General features: G+C 36.0%; 1 protein-coding gene across 14 annotated transcripts in view; it reads right to left on the bottom strand.

Annotated features, from left to right (window-relative positions):
• SORCS2 (sortilin related VPS10 domain containing receptor 2) overlaps positions 1-23305 on the bottom strand; it is a 595072-nt gene that overhangs the window by 60792 nt on the left and 510975 nt on the right. For all 14 annotated transcript variants that reach the window (XM_068679841.1, XM_068679839.1, XM_068679837.1 and 11 more), the window contains exons 10-13: positions 18400-18546; positions 17392-17494; positions 7743-7819; positions 368-459 (exon numbers count right to left, since the gene is read on the bottom strand). In XM_068679841.1, the coding sequence (XP_068535942.1) occupies positions 368-459; positions 7743-7819; positions 17392-17494; positions 18400-18546 (419 nt within the window). The remainder of the gene's footprint in view (positions 1-367; positions 460-7742; positions 7820-17391; positions 17495-18399; positions 18547-23305) is intronic.

Below are 23305 nucleotides of genomic sequence, written 5' to 3' on the forward strand. Positions count from 1 at the left end.
TGCATTGCTGGTGCAAAAAAGTAGCAGACAATAATCATGCTGAACATAGTTGTACTTTAGAGTTCCAGGCTGTACTAATCATGCTTGTACTTTAGAATTCCAGGCTAGCTTTTTAAGCAAACTAAAAAGATCTACACTGATGCAAGAAAATCTTGTTATAATTAATGCATTATGTCATGTCAAGTGCACCATGAAGTAATCTTTAAGAAAACATCCACCTGAATTCTGTCAACTTAATTAATGTTAAATTAAGTTGACTCCACTTGCATTTCATACATGATTACATTGAAGCGTTCATCTTAAACTCTGAACTTTGTCTGAGGCATTGAATACACAATAGTTCTACTCTAACTGATTGTAGGATTACTTGAGTATTTTCAGTGGGATGGAGGTGTCTTTGATAGCCACGATAACCCCACCATGGTCCAGGTACAAGATATGATGCTCTTCTTCAAAGACCTACAAGTCAGATAAAAAAAAGGCCAACTAAGCAAATGCACAAAACAGCAGAAATAAAATGTATGAGCAAACCAGGGTTAAAAGACTTGTATGTTTTATAATGTCCACACTTCAAATTGAGAAGGACATAAAAGTCAGTTTAACTCATACTTCTCCAGCTGTAACACAAAAGAAAGTTAAGCAGGTGAATCAGAAAACGTTCAGGTTCAAATCACAGTCAGATTAAACTGTCGAAAGTTATTTTATCCCAAGCTTGTATTTCTTGCAGTGTGCATTCTGCATTCCTTCCTATTATATATCACCAAGTGACCTATCACCTCACTTCAGTATTTGCCATATTCTCTGTATCTTGTAGAATGACATGCTTTGTAATCTAATTCTAAGAAAAATAGGAAAACTATTGCTGTCTGTGACTTTCTTACATGTTCTTCAGACTCCACAGAACTTGAAATAACTGGTGCTTGCATGTTTTCTGCATTTCCAGTGTCAATGATTTATTTAAATTCAAAATGTGTGTGATCACACATGGAGGCTGCTCTAAGTTCTGAACCAAAATATATGCAATATTGATTTAATAGTATTCAAAATCTCCTAAATTCTTTTCATTTATTTTCTAAAGGCCATCAGCAGCATGAATGAATAGGCAATTATCCTCCCTTTTCCACATCCGGTATCAGATTTAAGATATGTTTTACTTGTGTTATTAGTCTATGAAAGTTCATTTAACATAACAGCAGGCAATAACATACCAGTTACTACACATGCATAGCACTTAATAGATGAACATACAACCTCCTACACGCTTTGACAAACAATGGTGAAAAACATAAAGGTTAGCTCTACTTTTCTTGTGAATAAGAAAATACAGACAACACTAAATGCTTTTTTTTTTTTTTTTTGATAGTACCGAATGCTGTATTTAGAGAGTTTATAGAGTTTATCGGCAAGATTGAACTAAAGGGAGGGTGGGGGGAGTCTTTATCTGTCATTCACAATTACTTCAAAAATAGCAAGCATTTAATTCGGATTCGGAATTCAGTCTTCCTCTCATCTAGTGAGAGCATATTTTATGGGAATCCTAGGACTTCAAGTGACTGATCAGCTGTTCAGTATTGCCAATTTACTGGCAACATCCTGATATGAAGCATTTACATTCCTGTGTACATGTTACACAAAGCTGCATATTTTAGAAGAGAATACAGTAAAAGGCAGACATTAATTTCAGACACGGTTCAAGAGGACAAGATCAGTTGGACTCAGATAAGCAAGCAGAGTTTTGATCCTCCTATAAACTTTGTTTGAACTTCTGCTTAAATCCAAAAGAAACAGCAATACCAGAACATCAAGTCTCCAAAAGCTTCACCTTCATACTGAAGATAATGGAGGCTGGTATCTACATGACTTCATCCAAATCAGATTTTCCCAGAAAAGCACCATAGCAATTCCTAGAGCACCATTTCAGTATGTCAGCTTTACCCTACTTCCACATAAACCATGGCACCCTACAAGGCACAGCGAACACATTAATACCATGTTTATACCATGTTCTTCTTGCACACATTACAAACATTTTATAACCAAAATGTATGAAATTCTTTCATCTTCAGCAAATCAAAATGTATTAATAAATTCATGCTTGTGGAGATCAGTACAGAAGTAAATATTTATCTCTACTTTTTAAAACACCTAAAAACAAAAGTAAAAAAGTAAAAACTCATAGGTTGAGATAAAGACAGTTTAATAGGAAATAAAAGAAAGGGAAAATAATAAATGATAATAAGAAGAAAAGAAAATACAAAGAAAGTGATACACAATGCAATTGTTCATCACCTGCTAACTGTCCCTAAGCAGTGGCCCCCCACTTATTTATTTTTATCTGTTTGTTTGTTTAGCACAATGCCATATGGCCTGGAACATCCCTTTGGTCAGCCTGGGACAGTTGTCCTGGTTCTGTCTCCTCCCAGCTCCTTGTGTACCCCCAGCCTCCTTGATGGCAGGGCAGCATAAACTGAAACATCTTTGAGTTAGTGTAAGCACTGCTCAGCAACAACTAAAACAGAAGTGTGTTATCAGCATTATTCCCATCCTAAATCCAAAACACAGCACAATATCAGCTAGGAAGAAAATTAACTCTATACCAGCCAAAACCAGGACAAAAGGGTGTATGTAAAGATGGTCCTGGTATCAGAGCTGAAGTCAAAATCCAGGAATAAGTAATATGCATCTTAGCAGTCAGTCATGAATTCTGTCCTATGCCTCTCCACTAACTGAAGTCAGGTAATATATTTATTATGACCCTAACAAATAGCCAGCCACTACAGAACTTGATTATTATAGTCCATTTCTACATCTTTCCTTCTCTGATTTTTTTTTGAGAACTTTGTCATAAAGTCAATGTCTTTTATCTCCCTCTGCTCTCTGTTTGTTCCTGTGTCTACTGTAACAACTTCAGCTGCTATTTCAGGCCAGGTTATCAATTGGGAGCAATTAAGAGATCTCCATTAAATAAATGAAACACGTTTAAATGATCAAAGAAAAATTTATTGCACACAATTTTATTCTGAGATGCCTAAGTTTGAAAAGTAATCCGAAATACCTGAAGTCACTTTCATCTCATTTTTAAGATGTCTGCAGGAAAAAAAAAAAACAAACAAACCAAAAACACAAACACCTAATCTTGCTTAAACAAATACATTCCAAATTACTTTGATACATAAAGATTATGAAGCAGTGGACTGGAGATTGGGATATAGATTCAGTTCCTAGACACACAATAGACTTTCTTTGTCATCTTAGTAGGTTGATAGAGCATTGTGTTTCCACTAGATACTTCCACAGCAGATCCACCATGAAAATTTTTTTATTCTTGTCTTTTTTTTAAGCCATTTCTTCATAGAATCATAGAATGGCTCAGGTTGGAAGGGACCTTAAATATCATCTAGTTCCAACCCCCTGCCTTGGGCAGGGATGCCACCCACTAGATCAGGCTGCCCAGGGCCTTGTCCAACCTGGCCTTGAACACCTCCAGGGATGGAGAATTCAGAGCATCTCTGGGCAACCTGTTCCAGTGCCTCACCACCCTCTGAGTGAAGAATTTCCTCCTAAACTCAAATCTAAATCTCCCCTCTTTTAGTTTAAAACCATTCCCCCCTGTACTCTCATTGTCTGCCCAAGGAAAAAGTTGTTCTCCATCTTCTTTAAGCCCCCTTTAAGTACTGAAAAGCTGCAATAGCGTCACCCCAGAGCCTTCTCTTTTCCAGGCTGAACACCCCCAGCTCTCTCAGCCTTTCTTCATAGGAGACATGCTCCAGCACACTGATCATCTTTGTGGCCCTCTGGACCCACCCTAACAGCCCCACATCCTTCTTGTGCTGGGCATACCAGACCTGGCTGCATCACTCCAGGTGGGCCATCACAAGAGCAGAGGGGCACAATCCCCTCCCTCCCCTGTGGGCCACCCCTCTGTCGATGCAGCCCAGAATGTAGTTGGCCTTCTGTGCTGCAAGCACGCACTGATGGTTCATGTCGAGCTTTTCATCCACCAGAACCTTCAAGTCCTTCTCGGCAGAGCTGTTCCCAAAGAGTTCCACTCATTCTGTACTCATGTCTGGGATTACCTCAACCCAGGTGCAGTTAGACTTGCACTTAGACTTGTTGAACCTCATTAGGTTCCATATGGGCTCACTTTTCAATTTCTTCCAAAAGCCACTCTTACTCTGCCCTATTTCAAACACAGTGTTGTTAACACATGCAGTTGAAATAGCAGTGGCAGCCATAATGTGAACAGAAACTATTTCTTTAAAAAAAAAAAAAACAACAAAAAAAAAAAAAAAAAACAAACATACTTGTATTATACATAAGGTCATTCTTAACATTTAGCAGAGCATCATAAAATTTCATAAATCAGCACTGAAAAAACAGGTCCCACAGGGAAAAACAATGTTTAAAACCTTTACGTTCTAAAATGTGTTCAAAGATGCTCCATTGCTCCCAGGACGTGAGATTTATTTATCTATCTTATTCACTATCATTAACACATTTTACGATATTGTTTTCCTGGTCTAATAGACGGAGAAATCTTCCAAATAGACATATCTATCCCATGAGTTCACCTTCGGCTACATCTTCATGGTTCACTTAAGATGATCTAAGCTCATGTAGTTCATAATGTCAAGGCTAGATTTCCTTTGCTCACATACAATCCAGATCACTGCCAATGCATGGACATTCAAGTTACTTGTCAATTGGCTCCTAAACCACTGCTGTTTACAGTGCCATGTTGTACTGTGCACCATTACAAATTTCATTTTGCTATAAAATGTTATACAGTAAAGCAATAGTGTTTTCAACACAAAAGTGCTTTTGAAAGATGTCCATAAGCAACTCCAGCATCATGCAACAGAAAGGCAGGAGAACAATTGGAACCAACTCAATTTGTATTTTCTCTGATGAGATTTTTTTTCCTTTTTTTTTTTTCCTGTTTATCAAAAATATTTACTTAATTTTACAAAATTCTTGTTTGGGCATTTTTATTTCTGCCTATCAATGCTAGCTGTACATCCTGCCATGAATGGTACTCATAGTAAGTCATCCTGAATTCTCATGTAACATTACAATACACAAGTTATGGAAATACAGGTTCAGTTGAAATCGTTCCAAGTGTATAAAATCAGTTAAGAAATTGAAGGAAAATAATGAATAGATTTCCTTTAACCTAGAGATGCACTACAAATTCAGTAACTTAGGGACTGGTCCCTGTTACAAATCACAGACTGAATCTGAGTCAACAATGTGATGCTAGTGCAAAAAAGAGAGATCTTCTGAATTAAGGTGACAGAAATGCTAAGACGCCAATGGCAAACATTTAATTCTGTTTAGTAATGATAAAATTTGTAATTTTGCATCCAGTTTTACCATGTTCCAGGGAGAGCCATCGTATTAGATAGTCCAGCTGATGAGCAACAAAGGGGAAAAGCAGTTTAGAAACTAGATCCATCAGGAAAAGAAGGCTTTTCTTCCAAAAGGCAGGAGAAAAAAAAAAAAAAAGGAAAAAAAGGAAACCAACCAACAACAACCTATGCTATGGATAGACATGATAATTGCCTTTCAACATCTGAAAGGTTATTTAAAGCTGACAGGAAACCACTGCTCTCCAAAGACAGGAATAAATCAGCTTACCTTGCAAAATTTATGAAACTGCAAGAACAACCACAAAAAGCAAGGATATGCAAAGCAGCACAAAAAGCAGCTTATGTTAAATACTCAGAAAAATCTATGAAGAACGGTGAAACAGCATATAGGTAGACTACAGAATCTCCTACAGTGAAGGATTAACAAATAGATCTGGCAAATCTCTGTTAAAGATGTTTCTGGTACGTTTGATGTTGCTTCAGAGCAGGTGGTTGAATTACACAATCTTTGACCTTCCTCCCTGTCCTATATTCCTATAAGTCTCAGTGCCAATATTGCTATGACCTCAGGAAAGCTTTTATTTAATTCCTTGAACTACCCTTTCTCCTAGGTTCTTTATATTTACTTTTCTATGTTGCTTTTTCACTCTACACAAACACAGATAGCTTTTCTTCTAGTAGAGTTTGTAGACAGCTCTGCAATGTCATGTGTGGAGCGTGAGAAAGGTGCGGGGCACTTACCAACCATTGCCACAACGTTTCTAAGCCAGTGACTTAAAACCGCCTTAGAAATTGTAACAAAACATGAACTTCGCTCTCCTTTTACCAGCACAAGAGCCCTGTAGTTTACTTTCTAAATAATTCCCATATCATCTCACTTGAAAGTAAATTTTTATTTTGATCACAAATATTGAGCAAGCTCTTCCAAAGGCTTCATAGCAGCTTTAATTAAAATCAAGCAGGCAATGGAGTCATAATGAGGAACAGTTTGTTGCTGGTTTTACAGCTTGAATAGTCATCTTAAGGTCAAGTTCCATCACAGATCATTTGCCTGAGTGCCTCACAAATAAAAGCAGCAAAAATATGAAATTGATCATTTTTTCTCTTTCCTTCTTATTTTTCACCCCATCAAGACTATAGAACTCTGGAAAATTGTGACGATAAAATATTAGAGAGGCCTCTGTTAAGACTTAGATAACACAGTACAGGCTGTAAATCCTGGAAGGCTTTTGCATTTAACCACCTATTTATCATCTGCTGGAATTCAAGAAAGATTTTGGCATAAAATCTCATCTTTTAAAACTCAAAGGACATTATCATGACAAAAATAATATATTTATTTTAAAAAGCCCTCCTGTGGAGTATTAATGGCACCCTGAAATAGCAATCTAAGAAAATTTCTGTATTTTGCTCTTTTTATCTCAAAATTCCTGAGGTCAATAACACTAGTGAGAGCACCTGCACACCTACTTGTACTTAGATTATAACACAACTAGATCTTAATTCATCTGAACACTAAAAGACCGTTTTAACAGAAATCAAATGACTTTTTGATGCACTTTGGTGCTTTGAGGGCTTTTTTTTCCTTCTTTTTCTGAATATACATCAGAAGTAGTTCACAGAACTTCATCATGTCTTATGACCATTACTGTTGTTGATATTTACACTCAAAAAAAAGAATATATTCCTATGATTAATTGTTGCTGATACAGAGCAATTTAAGATAAAATGAATAACAAAGGTACAATGCTTAAATCAACACTAAGAACTGGAAGCATAAGACATCCAAAAATCAAATGCCATTTCAACTACTATAAGACTGTGCTGTTTTTTAAAAAATACTTTAATGTTTGTAGTCCTATAACTGATTAAATCATACCAAAAAACATTAAAAGGTTTATTGTTCTTTTCAATCTCTTTTTGCTTTCTCACCTTCAATGGAGAAAAAAGATTAAGCTTAAATACCATTTTTTAACTGTGAAGCAGAAAAATGTCCCCCTTTCTTTCAAACCATGTCTTTCAGCTTGGAATATTTGTACTGCAAGATTTAGCCCAAGTCAACTTCATCATTAGCATAGGAAGATTACTGAAACTATGAAAAAACCTAAATGGACTGCATGTTTCTTATGCAATGTATTCGCAAGCTCTGTAAAAAGAACAAAATATTTGTTTCAGTGGAACCTGACAGCCTAACCAATTAGAGTCTTTGTAAATCACCTCCTTAATCTCTCAGTTTCCAAGTGAAAGGGGAATAATAATAGCCACCTACCTCAAAAGAGTGGGTGTATGAAAATAAGTTTATCATTATAAAATACATCATATTAGTTAAATTAAAAATATTTCCTGTTGCCTTTGACTAGTTCTGTTTCCTACCTGACGCCACGTATTCCCACAGTCAGATGTGATGTACATTTCTTCTTTATACTCAACCAGCTGGGACCCCAGGTTACCTGTCACAAAGGAGAAGGAAACAAGAGTGGCACCCAATTAACAAGACATTGGATCCGGTTCTGACACTAGTCAGAGCAAGAATTAAACTTAGATGATTGGTGGAGATGCTTATTCTAGTATCAACAGATATAGCCTCTTAAAAACATATGCAACTTTTTTTTTTTTTTTTTTTTTAAACAGTGCTAGATGCATATAGGTGGGAGCAATGAAGTTTAATTGTACTAAAACACAGGCCAAAACAACATTTTAGTTTTTTTCCGGCATGCTTAAAAAATTGATACTAGAACATATATTTAAGATGCAAGTGTGAAATGTGCATCAACTCAGAATCCCTACCTTAATCACATTATGTAAAATTATTCATACTGAAGTGTTAAAATAAAAAAAGTTTTATCTGCATGACTTTATGGAAAAAAAAGGATAAATACTCAGGATAAATATTTAACACTGAAAAGTGGGGATGGGATCTGAAAGGCACTGTAAATGCAAGTCTCAAGCAGAATTACTTGATTTACTTAAGTATTCACCAGGAAGCTATGGAATATTTTTAAAAATAGCACTGAAGAGCAGCAGGTAGCAAACAGGAGTATTGAAACAAACTTGTGAAACAAGATCTTAGAAGGTGCAATCCCAAATAGCAAGATCTCCATCTTTTAACATGTTTTGTTTCAAACTGAAAACTACTGAATCACCAGACAGTTGTAGTGAAACAATCATAGCATGATATTCCTTCTAAATGATGTCCTCCAGGGGATTTTGACTCAAATATATGGTTTGCATGTTTTTGCAGTAAAAAGAAAGGCAAAAGTTACCAGATCCTCTTAAGCAGAAGAGATGAGGAAGCAAAACACTTGAGATTAGATTAGCAGTATGAAATTTCATTTGTGTTATATAAATAGCTGTTTTTTACCACCAAAACAGATCTGTCTTGGCAGAGCGTAGTCATTAGTGCTGAAAGGTTCCAGAGAGGAATGACTCTGCTCACTGCTCAAAACACTCTCTATTTAGACCATCAAGACTGCATGTGTTTCATTACTTAAAAGTTTAACTACATTATTTAACCATGCATACAGCCTAGATAAGATTATGCTACATTTTATGTAGGATCAGCAAATTTATAAAATGCTGTTCATTTCCTTCAACTGTATCAACTGTTTTAGAAGATGCTTCTTGCTTTTTCCTCTTCCCATCTAACGCCATGCCCTCAATTTATTGAGTGGTTCAACAAAGATTTAGTTGGTTGTGTCAATTTGAAATAAATCCCTGTTCCTATAAGCCATTAGGAGATTTGATAAGGTTGGTATAGTATGAATGAAGGTGATGGGGACTGAATACTCATCTAAGAACTGGGCTTGTATGGGTGAAGTGTGTATATATATTTCAGCTTTCCAGTACTTAAAGGGGGCTTACAAAAAAGATGGAGCGACTCTGCTCAATCAGATAATGACAGGACAAGGGCGAATGGATTTAAACTAAAAGAGGGGAGATTTAGATTGGAGATTAGGAAAAAAATCTTCCCTCAGAGGGTGGTGAGGAACTGGAACAGAAGCTGCGGATACCCCATTGCTGGAGGCATTCAAGACCGGGTTAGATGAGGCCCTGGGCAACCTGATCCAGTGCGTGGCATCCCTGCCTATGGCAGGGGGCTGGAACTAGGTTATCTTTAAGGTCTATTCCAACGTGAGGCCTTCTACAGTTCTATGATAAAACCAGTAAGATTAAAAATGTGCCAAAACCAATTTAGACTCAAAGTGCATAGACGACCCTCATGGCTGCTACTGGTTGTGACAGCAGCTGTACCAAGCCAGAAGGAAAAAGAAAAACAAGCAGGTAATTGTGGAGTAAATAGCCCCTATTCCTTCCTTAAAAAAAATCACTGTTTTCAAAAATGGCCCAGCACCATGTCAGCAATAAGGCCATGGGGCCTCACCCAGAGGTCTCACCTTCCCACAGCTCTCTGCCAACTTGGTCCATGCAGCTGGGCTAGTAAGGGCAATCACTTGGCTTCACAACAAAGTTATTTCTTTCACATAAGGCTGTCTGGATTTAAGAAAGGCCCCATGATACCAGCATTCAAAATGAAACCTCAGTGACAGAAACAACAGTAAGTTGCAAACACATTTCACATAGGCAGAACTTCCAGTTTAAGAAAAAACAAACAAACAAAAAAAAAAAAACACAAAGCAAGCAAAAAACAATTAAACATTTTAAACTCCTGAATACTATTGAATGAGACAGATGTAAAATGAAAGCTTCGCATTTGAGTTCAGTTATATTTCCTCCTAAATTTTAAGTTTATTTAAAAATATGTTTTATAGCCACTTGCACTTTATTATCACTTTGAATCTTAAAAACCCATGTCAACAAAGATCAGGAAGGTTGATCTGATTTTCCCGAGTCTTGAAGCTCTCATAGGGAAGTAGGACCAGATTCCATCAGTTTTGTGTAGCTAAGATCAGTCTGGCCACTAGAAGGGGGTGTGAATGAAAAAACATCTTCTCAGGATTTGTAGGAAGGGAAGGCAGATTTGACTTGCTGTTTAACTAATATATATATTTCTTTACTCTTTTGCTATTCTCATTTTCATTATTCACTATTCTTACTTTCCTTATACAGTTTTCACTGGCATATGCTCCTGTAAATGCTTGTGATTCTGTAATTACAGAACTTTTTCTTTGGAATAGCTGGAAGTTTATTTTCTTGCTAGGATGTAATGTGTTGCTTTCAGTCTACACCTTTCTTTGCACAGATACCTTTTAATGATTGCATTGTTAGTTTTGCTCTTGGATAAATGCCAATTATTCTGTTTTACCTTTTAATGAACTCTACTTACATGCGTAGATCTTTATATTGAGAAGTGATATGGAGCTGCACCTTAAAAAGTGCAGTGGTAAATTGCCTTAGCTAATAGAGAATTAGTCTGTAAACTAAACATCATCAACTTCTGCTTCATTAGAAAGCCTTTTATATCCAGCTGATACGCTAATGAGAAAGATATTAGCAAAAGCTTTGTAATTGCAGCTCTGTAACAAGACAGATCTGACTTCTCCTAGCTTTGTTTTTACCTTTATTGTCTTTTCTTGGTAAATGAACAAAAGACATTGGACTCAGTTGTACTTACAGAGAAGTGCCATTCTGTCAAAAAACACAACTGATGACAAACGGCAGGAAGGCTGGTGTGCTACTCTGGGGAAAGGCTCGGCTCTTTGACCTTTAAAAGTAGTCCATCCCCAGGTCAAAGGTAAAAAAAAAAAAAAAAAAAAAAAAAAAAAAAAAGGTGATGCCTGCAGTGACTTCTGATTGTCGATGTAATAATGCTCTATGCACTAATGAAGGCTGTAATTTTCACTAACTCCAGATTTTTTTTAGAATTGATTCCATTAATTTTTGCAAACTTTATAAAGTCAAGTCTGCAAGCACGTAAGAAAACTCTTTTCAATTTATTTACTGTTTGCTATCTGGTAGCTATACAATGGGTACTTGTTGAAAAACAGTGTTAGTGGACCGGGAAGGAAAAAGCAGGAGAAATAGCAAGCAGGAAACCTGCATCACAAATGGAGACAAGTCCTTCAAAAAAAAACAAAAAACAAAAAACAACTTACTGGACTCATCACAGTTTTGTTTTCAAACCTTTCTATTTAATCTATGTCACAAAAGAGCTAAGAGGTCTGTATTTAAAGTGTTACATTGATTTAACTTTTTTTTTTTATATTCTAGTAAAATGCAACTTCAAAGACACAGCAGATTGCTATTTTTGAGTGTACGCTTTTACTTCAAGGCTCTAGCTACTTCACAGTGTGTCACATTACTGAATTAAACTAGCTAACTAGACAAAGCATACATAATAGCACCCCATAAACTCCTTTGCAACAGCTCCAATTCACTTCAAACAAAATGCAGAAAAAATCCTGACATAACAACATTGCAAACAAATGACTGCAAAGTCATACAAGCACTCAGAAAACACAACTGAAACATTCTAAAATTTTTTTTGCTGTATCTGAGTGGAATTATGAACCATATTTGTGTTAAGCATGGCAGCCAGTAACATAAGCACAACGGACATCACAATCAAGTGATGCACAATGTGAGAAATAGCCAAATTATACTCAGCCCTAGAATCTAGCCTAGACTAGAATCCAACACTTTGAAGACATCAAATGTCTTACCCCCCAAAGAGCAGTTCATTAGTACCGTTCTGCTACACACCACACACTGATATGTCCACACAGTAACACAATCCACAAACATCACAGTAAACTGGTGAATCATGCCAGAATCTTTATTATAGCTGTAAAAATCTGAAGTAACTCTTCAGGTGTGCCACTACAACATAGAAACCTTTTATCATTTTATTGGGTCTGTGTTAGATCTCAAAATCTGAGGTAACATGTAAAGGTTATAATATCCTGAATGCAATTCAAGTCCATACTGGAAAAGTTCCTGTATCCGGTGTATGTAAAAAACTTTAGACTATGTAGCCAGAGCTATGATTGGTATCATTCTAACGTATTTTTTTTTGCTGATCTAAATGGCCTGAAAAATCCTCTGACTCACATTTTGCCTCCTAGTCTTAAAATTTTCACCTGTGGTACAGAACCTTCTCAAACCTGAGTTATTTTGTCCTTTGCAGCTAAATAAGAAAATAGAAAAGATGACCCTTCAATTACTGAGACTGTGTGTTTCAACTTTGCTTTCTGCATTTCTCGTTCAATTTTCAATGTATTGCCTCATCTTTTATCCCTAATGACCAGGTGGCATTATTGCAAACTACACACATACATTAAATAAGTGATCATCCTGCAGCCCTGAGGCCAACTGGCATCATTCGCCCACGTTCATACTATATAACACAGCCCAGGGTCTCACCAGGTGCTACTGCCATGGTAGATGTGTGGGTTTTTTTTGTGTGTGAGGATTTTCTGGTTGTTGTTTTGTTCATTTGTTTTGTTTTTGGTTCTAATTACCTAAAAGAACTTGAGGTTTATGTTATAGGCCATGAAAATGAGGTTCTCATGTCATGAAACTGAGGATGTGTTATGGCACGACCCTGGTTGTGATGGATGTGTCAGAGGGTAAAAAGCCAAAGTATGACAGTTTCAGTGGGTTGTGTAGGTGAAGGGACCTAACTGTGGTAGGTTTTTTTTTTTTTTTTTTTTTTTTTTTTTTCCTATACAATTTATCAGAAACATTCGTGTGTCTGTGCTTTCTCCCACATCAGGGCCAGGTCACCATACACACTTTCACCATTCTTAACAACCTCCCCAAAAGCTTTTGCTGCCGACAGAGCCAGGATATTGTGCTAGAGACTCTTGGTGTTAGCCAGTACGGTTTCACTGTTATGTTCGGACAACTTGTTTGCTAAATTTAGGAAACATAAGGAAACATTTTGGTAAGAATTTCAGATTTATTTTATTTTATTTTTTATTATTAAACACAGTCTTCTTTCATCTCTGCTATTTGCATTCTTAAAAACGTTTTCAAACTGTGATTTGGGATATAGTAAATCTTCATGCCTATGCTTTCCATTTGCCTTTCCTGAACAAAGGATTAGGTAAGGTAAATGGGTAAAATCACATTCCATCCCTGCAGGGGTGGCATGCCTGAAAGCTAGGCTACAAGGTCACCAACTACTGTCCCACATATCTATCTCAGCTATTCATAATTTTGCACATCAGATTAGCAGTTGGCAGTGGTCTGATTTCTGAAAGAACATAATGCATTTTAATGATGGCCAGTAGACAGCTAAGCTCTCTGGAATTGTGGTATAGTTGTGAAAACATATACAGACCTCAAAATAGTTAGCTAATTAGAGTTTTTCATTGCTCAGGCATTTTGGCAGGTTCCTACTGGGTCACAGAAATATCGGAGATTAACTTCATTTAAAATTTACTACTGATTTATGTATTCTAACCACTACTTATCACTGCATTTACCCATATTTTTTATGTGATTTTAGACATGCTTACTCTGAGAAGAAATAATCCCCACATGCAACACTTTGATAATCCTTCAAATATGGAAAATCTTTTCCAGATACTTAAATTTAGCATACAGACAGATACCTGCATCAGAAAGAGGAATGCACCTTGCCTACATTGCCTGTTAATTAATACATCCATAGCATCTCTGCAGTCAATGAACAAGCTAAAAATTCATGGTTTGTAAACTACCAGTCAGTGTAGAACAAGCATGTGACCAATTTGTGTTTCAATGTCCCAGATAGGCTGTTTTTGCTTGGCAAACTGAACTAGTGTTTAGCTGAGGGAGCGATTCACACAAAGTTAAGGAACATGTTGACATGAGAAAAATCTTCAGGAACTGCAGGATCTTCACTGTGAAGAGCACTAGGAAATGCTCCGTCATCTCTCTGTTATCTCACCTTTTTTGAAGTGGCAGCTTGGTATGCTACTTTGGTGAAAAACTACATACATTTATTACAATGCATGCAACGTATTTGGGCCAGACATGGCAAAAAGTAAACTGAACTTTCCAGTACTTCCTCAATTCACACAGAAGTGCAAAATTTACTGCTTACTTGACTTGCCATCTGGATTGGAGGCTAAGCAGAGAATTATAGTAAACTAGCACCTGAAAAATCTACACTTTTCTAAACATTTTTCATAGGAAAGTCTTTCACAAGTTTATAATAAAAATTTACACATCAATTGACACACATTTCATAGCTGATGCTGTGAAAAAAAGAGAAGTTGCTGCCAAGATTAAAATGCACAAAAATAAAATGTAAATGTGAAATCCTATTACGTTTCTTAAAGGGAACAAGCCAGTTATTTGAAAGAACACTTTAATGTGTAGCTATAAAATTTAATATTATGTCTGCACAATTTAGATATATATTTATAAGCTACAAATATACATACCTCATAACTATTTATGCAACTTTAATAGAGTGCAATTTTTACTTGTAAATGTGAGTTTGAAAAGATGCAATTTTACCATCGTATTTTTGCATTTTTCCCAAATGCTCAACGCTTTAATGCTGTTTGCCACTTAATTATTCTTTCAAGTTAAAACCTTATTTAGTAGTCTCTGTGCTGTGATTTTCAAGCATAGTATCAAATCTATCCTTAAGTCACGACTTAGGTTTTCAACTGTCACAAGCGTGTCATATAATGTTTCTATAATGTACCAATTTCATGTTAAAGGAATTTATTATTATTATCATCATCATCATTATTTTGGTTTGGTCTTTTTATTAGTAACCACACTGCTCTTATTGAGAGGAGCAGTTTCACTGCTCTTATGATTAGAAATTCTGATTTCCAGTTCTTATCCAGTTGTTTACGTCATACAATAAGCATCTCTTTACTGCCATTTGTTTCTACCCCATGGTTACACTTTCAATAAAAATCAGATTCTTTATCAGCCTTCATATTTTTTCAGCTAATGAGAATCTCCATGTAAATAGAACCTCTATTTTCACCAAATGCCAAGTAGTCCTTAGCACCTGCACATTGGTCCTGAAAACTGATGATCAGAGCTGTACATGCTGTTATTAGTACAGTATTTTGACAGTGTTAATATTTCCCTCTCTCTGTTGGCCATTATTTACCTACTTCACCCTCAGAATACATTCCCCTTTTCCACAGCACAACACACTGATGGTTTGTAGTCACACTGTGATCAACTGACATTCCTGGATCTTTATTATCATCTGTCATTTTCAGATGATGTGCTCTCACTAAATCTAACAGTAAAGTTGCAAGTGTGTGATGTGGCCCAAATAATCTCATTTCTGTATGTGCTAAGGAACTAGTACTTCTACTGACTTGCATGTGATTATCAATGTTGAAAATCAGTCCAGAAGAAACACAAGCTTGTTGTATATAAAGTATTTCTGATAAGAAGGTAAGTTTACAAGAATATCAGGTTTTCCAGATAAGATCAAAGGATGTGCACCGAGCATACAAATAATACAAACGCAAGCCAAAATTTGAGCTGAGACAGGTCATCTGTTTACAAGAGGCATGCAGCTTCTCTTTGAGATTTTTAAATCGTCCTTTTGCTCTGTTTACAACTACATGACCTTCTACCACAGAAAGGATGTACTTTTTTTTTTTTAAGGAACCACATTCTAGGAAGGAATTAAGGGTAAGGTATTCTTCTCCAACCTGCCATCCCTGATATTTCAGGACTGTGCACTTCAAAAATACACACAAAACCCAGTCGAATGAAAACAAACCAAGATCTCAAAAATTATCAGTTCACTACATCAGATTATAATGCAAGGACAGAGAAAAAAGAAGTGGAAATAACAGACTCGTTAATCAAACTACATTGCTTAGTATGCAAGTAAAAAGTGTGCAGGTTCAATATAATAAGGCTAGAAGTAAGAACCTACATTAGAATAGGAGTACCTTTATGTAAAAAGAAAATCCTTGAGAAGGAAGTTATTTTCTGAATTACTGGAATATATTAAATGTGAATTAAACACCTACTTAGATACTTCCCAGAAATGTAACTACAAAGGCACTGTACAAATTCTCAGTCTCATTCTTGTCACTAAAAACATAGCAGCATTTCCCCAGGTAGGTCTACCTCCAGTAAAATATTTTGAACCCCATTTACGCTAAGAGAACACTTGAAATCTTCATTTATATTGAAGTAATACGAACTGTCATTCTCATTCAACAGCAAATATGCTTGCCTTGAAATTCTTAGGAAATTTTCAGTTTAGAAACCTTTTTATAAGACACTATTATAAGCTAAGGTAAAAACAGTTATTGATTAAAAACATATATTTGTAGGAAAAGATAAGTAGTACACTTGTGAATTTCACCTAAACATATTCTAGAACATAAGAATAATGTGATTTTAAAAACTCTTTTAACAGTTAGCATTTCAAGAATTTTGAAACAAAGAAATAGAAAATCAAAATAAATAAATAGGTGAACTACAAGGGTACAAAGTAAAACAGACTTGTGATTTATTTATTTATTTTTTGGAGATGAGTAGTCAATAAAAGAAATTCCACCATAGTATTAAATTCCACTTCACAGTAACATGGTACAATACATATGTTATAATGAAGCAAACACAACCAGCATTGTTCCCAGCACTGAGACACATTTGCCTCAGTCACTTTATCTCTCTTTAGGTGGAAAGGTATTAACAAATATTACAAGACAAATTATCTCTATGTAAGCTTCAAGAACAAATGCTTGGCCACTGTTTAGATTAATTTATTGAATTTGCTGGGCTATTATTCACGCTGGAGGAGATGGTAAGGCTTTTTGTTTCCAGAGAAAAAGAATGCAGGACAAGTCCTTCAGCCACCATCACTGCTGCACACTGCACTTACGGGGAAGGAGATACTACACAGCAGAGAGAAGTATAATGTATAGAGGCAACTGTCAGAGATCTGTCCTAGAACTCTTGGACTTAAATTAACTTGTATTAATTTGCTTGATCAAGGGATGTCACAAAGGAATATCCCGCAGGGAAAGCCTGTTAACATTTGCAGCATTGTAAATGCTACAATCCAAAAGACTGGATTCTATGCAAAAAACTCCTGCCATATTCCAGCTCTTACAAAACTTCATACATTTACCTGCCCCCATGATGAGTCCTGGTGCAGTATCCTTTGTATGGACTGTTCCTGACACATAGGGATTATCTGCCCAGCGGAGATGGAGGTGAAGGTAGCAATCAGGCTTGTAGGGGAAGAAGAAGATGACAGGTGTTAAAAAAAAAAAGTTAACAATTATGTTTGTATCATAATGAAAGCTCAGTCAGAGAGCAGCTTCAGCTGTGTGTCTTTATAGAGAAAGAGAATGTCTGTTTCCCATGGAGCCAAAGTCCAGACCAAAATATTAACCTAAACTAACTATCAAAAACCTCTGATGCTGTCCATAGTCCTCTGCTGTCCTCCGATAATTTCCATAGTATTCCACTACCTCGATAAACAAGATTTACAAACTCAAAGAAGTCAGCATGAAATTACTATATAAAAAAAAAAATCCTTGTGACAGAACTGCTTAAAAACTATCTAGCAGCAATGGCAATAATCGTTAACAACAGTCTAACAAAGAACAAAATACTATGGGTAGCTGGGACACATAAGCAAAAGGAAGTAACATCCTCTTGCAAAAAGAAAGGATTTTTTCGATTCAATTAATTGTGATGTTTATTTACAAGCAAGAGTTCCCTTTGACAAGATTATCTTGGATTAAGATGAAACAAAAACATGAAAGATGAAAACAGAAAAAGGTATTGGTAAGATATGTTTGATTGACAATGTGCCCCTTATGCCCAGACACAACTTACTGTTGTCATGATTATCCAAAAATGAGTTGTGTGGTTGGCACACAAGAAAAATATCATCTTTGTGTCAAAATAAGCTCTAAAATATTCTGCAGTGCTACAAACAGTCATGACTCATTCTACAAGATGACTGGACTAACAGCGTACCAAACCAGTGCTCGTGTCATGTAAGTAGATTTGTCTATTAGTTTAGCTTGTAAACACTGCACAAAGCTCTTGGGCTGCCTGCACTACTGCACATCCCGCCCATACAAATAATCCTCGTGGACTTCAGAGAGAGGATAAGACCACTTACAGGTTTGCAGTTTGTCGGTTTGCCATTCATATCAATGTCCGGAGGGTTTAGAAAATCCCAGTCACGGCCTTTGTTGTAGGTTATTAGAGTTGTAACTTTCCCATCAATCTTCTGGTTAGCCAGAAAGACTCCTTTTACACCTCTGACCTGCAACATAAATGAGAAAGCGTTAATGACTAGCACATACACATTTTTTCAGCAAGGATTACTGCTGATCAGCTGCTCTTTTGTGGCTCTAAACTGTGTACTTCTGGTAGTTTCTCCACTAGGAAAGTGAATGATACCTTAGTGCCTTATTCTATGCTACTGGCAAAATTCCCTAATGCATTTCTGCATTTTTATTTTTAATGTGGACATATCTAAAACATTATTCTGCAAATTACAGAACCAATTTATAACTGCAACATGACTTTTACACTGTAGTCATGTGACCCACATCACATAAATACTACACAGAATGGTTAAAATAACAAAATATAATATAACGTCCTTTAAAAAATAACACTGAATTAGAAAGCACACTTATCTATTGCAGTAAATAAATGCAGACAGATCTTCTGGGGCAGAAATAGCAAGGACTGAAATATCCTCTCAAGCATCTGAAATGATTCCAGACCCAGTCTAACTCCAAAAACTCCCTCCATGGGTTTAACTTCTGAAAAAAAATAGGTTACAGGCTCTCTTTTCCTGGGCACATTGAATTGTTTTATTTCAAAATTATCTGCATTAGAAAGCTATTACAACCTAGAGTGTCAAAGATAATGAGTATCATATTTTAGAAGTGCCCTTGGGAGTATTTGTACCTTAATGTTTTTAGTTCTAGCCCTAGCATCAGCCCTTATCTTAAGAGACTTTCCTTCTATTTAATAAAAAAAAGTCAACAGAAAAATTAACTGCAAGAAACAAACAAAAATCCATATGAATCTTTCATCTCATGACTCCCACTGTGCTGACAAGATATACTGGAATATCTATCCTTTGTAAGCACCCTGGGCCTACTAATGAATTACATCAGTCTTAATGCCAGTTCAGCTCCTGAGGAAGATAATACAACCAGGCCCAAGAGTTCACCCTTCCCAGTGGCAGCTTCTGTACCCTTTCCCTTCCATGATTGCTAATACTACCATGGAGGTAAAACCCAAACCAACATATAATGTCCTTAATAAGTAGCACATCTTTTACTATAGAATGTTCAATCTATGCTAAAAAAAAATATTTTTATTTGTACCATACCTTCTGCAATTCAGAGCTTTTGCCTTTGCTTACAAGTAAAAAAAAAAAAACAAACAACCACAAAGTTACCCGAGTGATATAACCCAGGCTGTGAAATTATAGCAGAATGGATGCATTTACACCTGTTAAGGTTTGGCAATAGGGATTTGTATAGCTATGTAATTACAGAACGAAGTAGACTCAAGCTCTTTGGTACTCTACATGATCAGTACAAGGTGTTTAAAAGGAGACCCGCCAGTTAAGATACATAAATATCCCAGAACCTGTTTGGTTCAACACCCTGACACCTCCACAATAAGCGTCAACTAAAAAACTATGACTGGCCAAGGCCTGGGATTTCTTCACCAAGAAGACACTTATGTGACAATAACTTTGCCATGCACATGTCTGATACCTTCCCTGGGAAAAAGGCAGGTAGGAACATTCTGCCTAAGAATGGTGATTTCTATAGATTTTATTTTGAGTCGTATAGATAAACTGCAAGAGCATCAGTCATGGTGAGCATTATATATTTTTTCCCCTTTGATAAAAGGTTGAAAATATTTTAAAAATCAAAGAAAACTTGACGTTGATGTTAACGTGGTGTATTGCTGTCTCTGTGACAGTTACAAGACAGCAAATTCTGAAATTTACTTAATATTTTAATATTCTACCCAGTGGTGTGAGGTAAGATCTTGCATTAAGTTTCAAGGTTTCCTTCAGAGTGCCCCTGTTTACCTTATGATTATTTACAAGGTTTTTTGAATTTTGTAAAAATTCTAGAAAATGTGTATCAACTTACATCAACATAGAAATGTGTATCACCATTTACAGCACAGTATAGCAACACTGAAGCATTCATTTCAACTAAAGGCACAACACAGCCAGGTCTCAGCATGAGCAGGAATATTTGTCTCTTGCTGACATGATTCAGTCTTGGACTATTTGCTTTTTATCAGAAACACTTACTGGCTTTTAGTTTTTGTTGTTCTTTTTTTTTTTCTTCTCCCCCCCAACTACAATTTATTAACTCCCTTTGACATTCATTTTAGAAAAGATCTGCATTTAGGTTGAAGAGAAAGCATCTAAACAAGCAGGCTACAGAGTTGATGCATATTGTTCATTAATATGATCTATTTTGTTTTCTTGACTGAATTCTACAGAGAGTAAGAAAGTTCTGCCAGTTACAGTAATAGCCTAGAACCTGAAAATATACTAAGTCTAGAGAATCAAATTTTCTATAGATGTTTTGCTACTCTGTCATTTTACATCTCTCTGATGAACTCTTTCTTACTTAAACCCCATGCACATGCGATCGGCTGACTTTTCCAGGATTCTAGAAGCTATGCATCACCTCCCAGTCAAACATAACAGTAAGGTACTTGGCAGTGATAAAGGGAAAGAGAAGGAGAAAATAAGGAACGTGCATTCTTTACTTTCAAAGATATTTCAACTTGCTAGGGATTTATTATGTATTCCACCTTCCGAAGACAGCATAGAGATGAGTGAAATGCCTAGCAGTTCAAACATGTACTGGGAAAGGTAGACTTGGCTTTCAATTTCTGTGCATGTAGTTTTTTGCAGTGAAGACTATTAAATATTTAAACAATAATTAGATCAGGGACTGCAACTGAAGTTTCCCTCTTCATATGTGGATGGCAAAACCAGCAATGTATCATGAATATTTTTGTTTCTTCTCTCATTCTTGTTTAATGAATATTCAATCATTCTATATAATCATTCAGGGAGAGTCAGACTGAAAATGCTTTCCATTCCCACTCCCATCTCTAACGTAACCAGGTGGCTAGGGTAACCTCTCCTCTGCAGAATGTGGGAGATAGAGGTTTGAATCCTATCAGGCTAAAAAAGGCCATGAAAAAAATTTATTCCAGTGTCCCAGTTAACTGTTGTCACTGTTGCTCTGAAAGATAAAAGCTGACCAGCACTTCAGCAGCTCTATTTTGAAAGAAAGGCATAACCCTGTCTTAAAAAATAAGAGATTCCAGGCATCTATCTTCAGAGAAAATTCAGAAGTATGATATTTGGAGAGGTGCATTAGGCTAAAAAAAAAAAAAAAAAAAAAAAAAGCACATTAAAAACAAAACAACCTACTATAAAAATTACAGTGCATAAAAATGGCAGCTTTAAAACACCCTTCTCCCTGTATAGCATTTTCTATTGTATTTGTCTTGTGACCTTTGTAAATTCACACCTGACTCTCTGTAAATATTTAAAGTGCTATATGTCAAATTTACCTTCTGGATTCAATTGTGACGGCAAGGCACCAAAATTCTTCTGCACTTTCTAATTCAGTTCCCTAGTCTACCACTGTGAGATTGTGAGATTAGTATATTTCTATGAAAAAGGGAAGAGTCACATACGGCAAATAAGGTCCTATGCAAAATAGGACGTTTAGGCACTGGGGAGTGCTCAGCTACTTTGATGAGCAGCCTACTAGGTAACTACTGAGCTACCTAAGATGCAAAACTAGTAGCTATCTAGAGTAGTTACCCAAGGCAGGAAATTCAGAAATGTCATTCCTTTGGTTTTCATTGGATCTTTGGGAATATCCAAGAGCAGCTCTCAGATCTCAGAGCAGCTATTTTTCAAAAACAGTTCAAGGGTTAGCGGCTCCCCAACAATTTTAGAAAAGTCCTTTGTACCTCATAGAACTATTTTGTAAGCAGTTTTGCTGCTATGGCTGTGTATTCAGTGACACATTATTTTCTGCACTGTTTGATTTTCTTTTAGTAACAGTTGAATAATATTCTATATTAGTTGGGAACCAAGAGGCGGCATTCAGATGGTCCCAGAGTGTTTATTATCAGCAGTTACTGAAATACAAAAAATACATCTGTATAACATAAGTTTATGATTAAAATTGAAATACTTAAGATTTGTTGTTTAGGAAAGAAAGTAAATAGGAAGAATGTATGCTGCCAGTTGTATAGCTCTTTTTCATATAGGAGGCATAACAGGATCCAGCCTAGAAGTAGTATTTTCAAACATGCTTGTGTCAAATTCCTTACTGGTTCATAGTTTGGCAGCACTTGATACAAATTTCAAGGGCATGCTGCTTTGGTATAGTCACTTAATACTTTGCTTTTCCTTTTTTTTTTTTTTTTGTTCTATGATGCCAATATTTGACAATTATTTCATATTCACATTTGTGATGTGAGCAGAAATGAAATATGGTACAAAAGATAAAGTGTATAAGAGAAAATTAATGCAGACAAGTAAAAGAGTTTATGGCAGATGAAGATGAAGTGAGGTCAGCAAAAGATAATGAAGACAGTGCAAATTTTAAGGAGAATTAAACACTTGAATTTTGGAAATTATCAACCATCAATGATTGTCTCTGTGTTGCATTGGAGATTCCTGTCCCCAAGTTGGGATACATGCATTAAAATGTCCAAAGGCAGAAAAAAAAAAATAAACAAACCAACCAAACAAAAACAAAACAAGCAAACAAAAATCAGACCAAACAATATCTTGATCCCAAGAACTGTAACATGTCTTATGTTTATTACTTATACAGTGTAAATTATCCATACATTACTTGTAGATATGATCAGATGATCACTTTTAGTAAAGAAGATGAACACTATTTATTGTGCAGGCTATCTGAAAGCTGTAGGCTTTCTTACTGTAGATAAATAAATTAGTCCTCCTACAACACAGCTCTAAAGACACG

Source organism: Anas acuta, chromosome 4, assembly GCF_963932015.1.
Source record: "Anas acuta chromosome 4, bAnaAcu1.1, whole genome shotgun sequence".
NCBI lineage: Eukaryota > Metazoa > Chordata > Aves > Anseriformes > Anatidae > Anas > Anas acuta.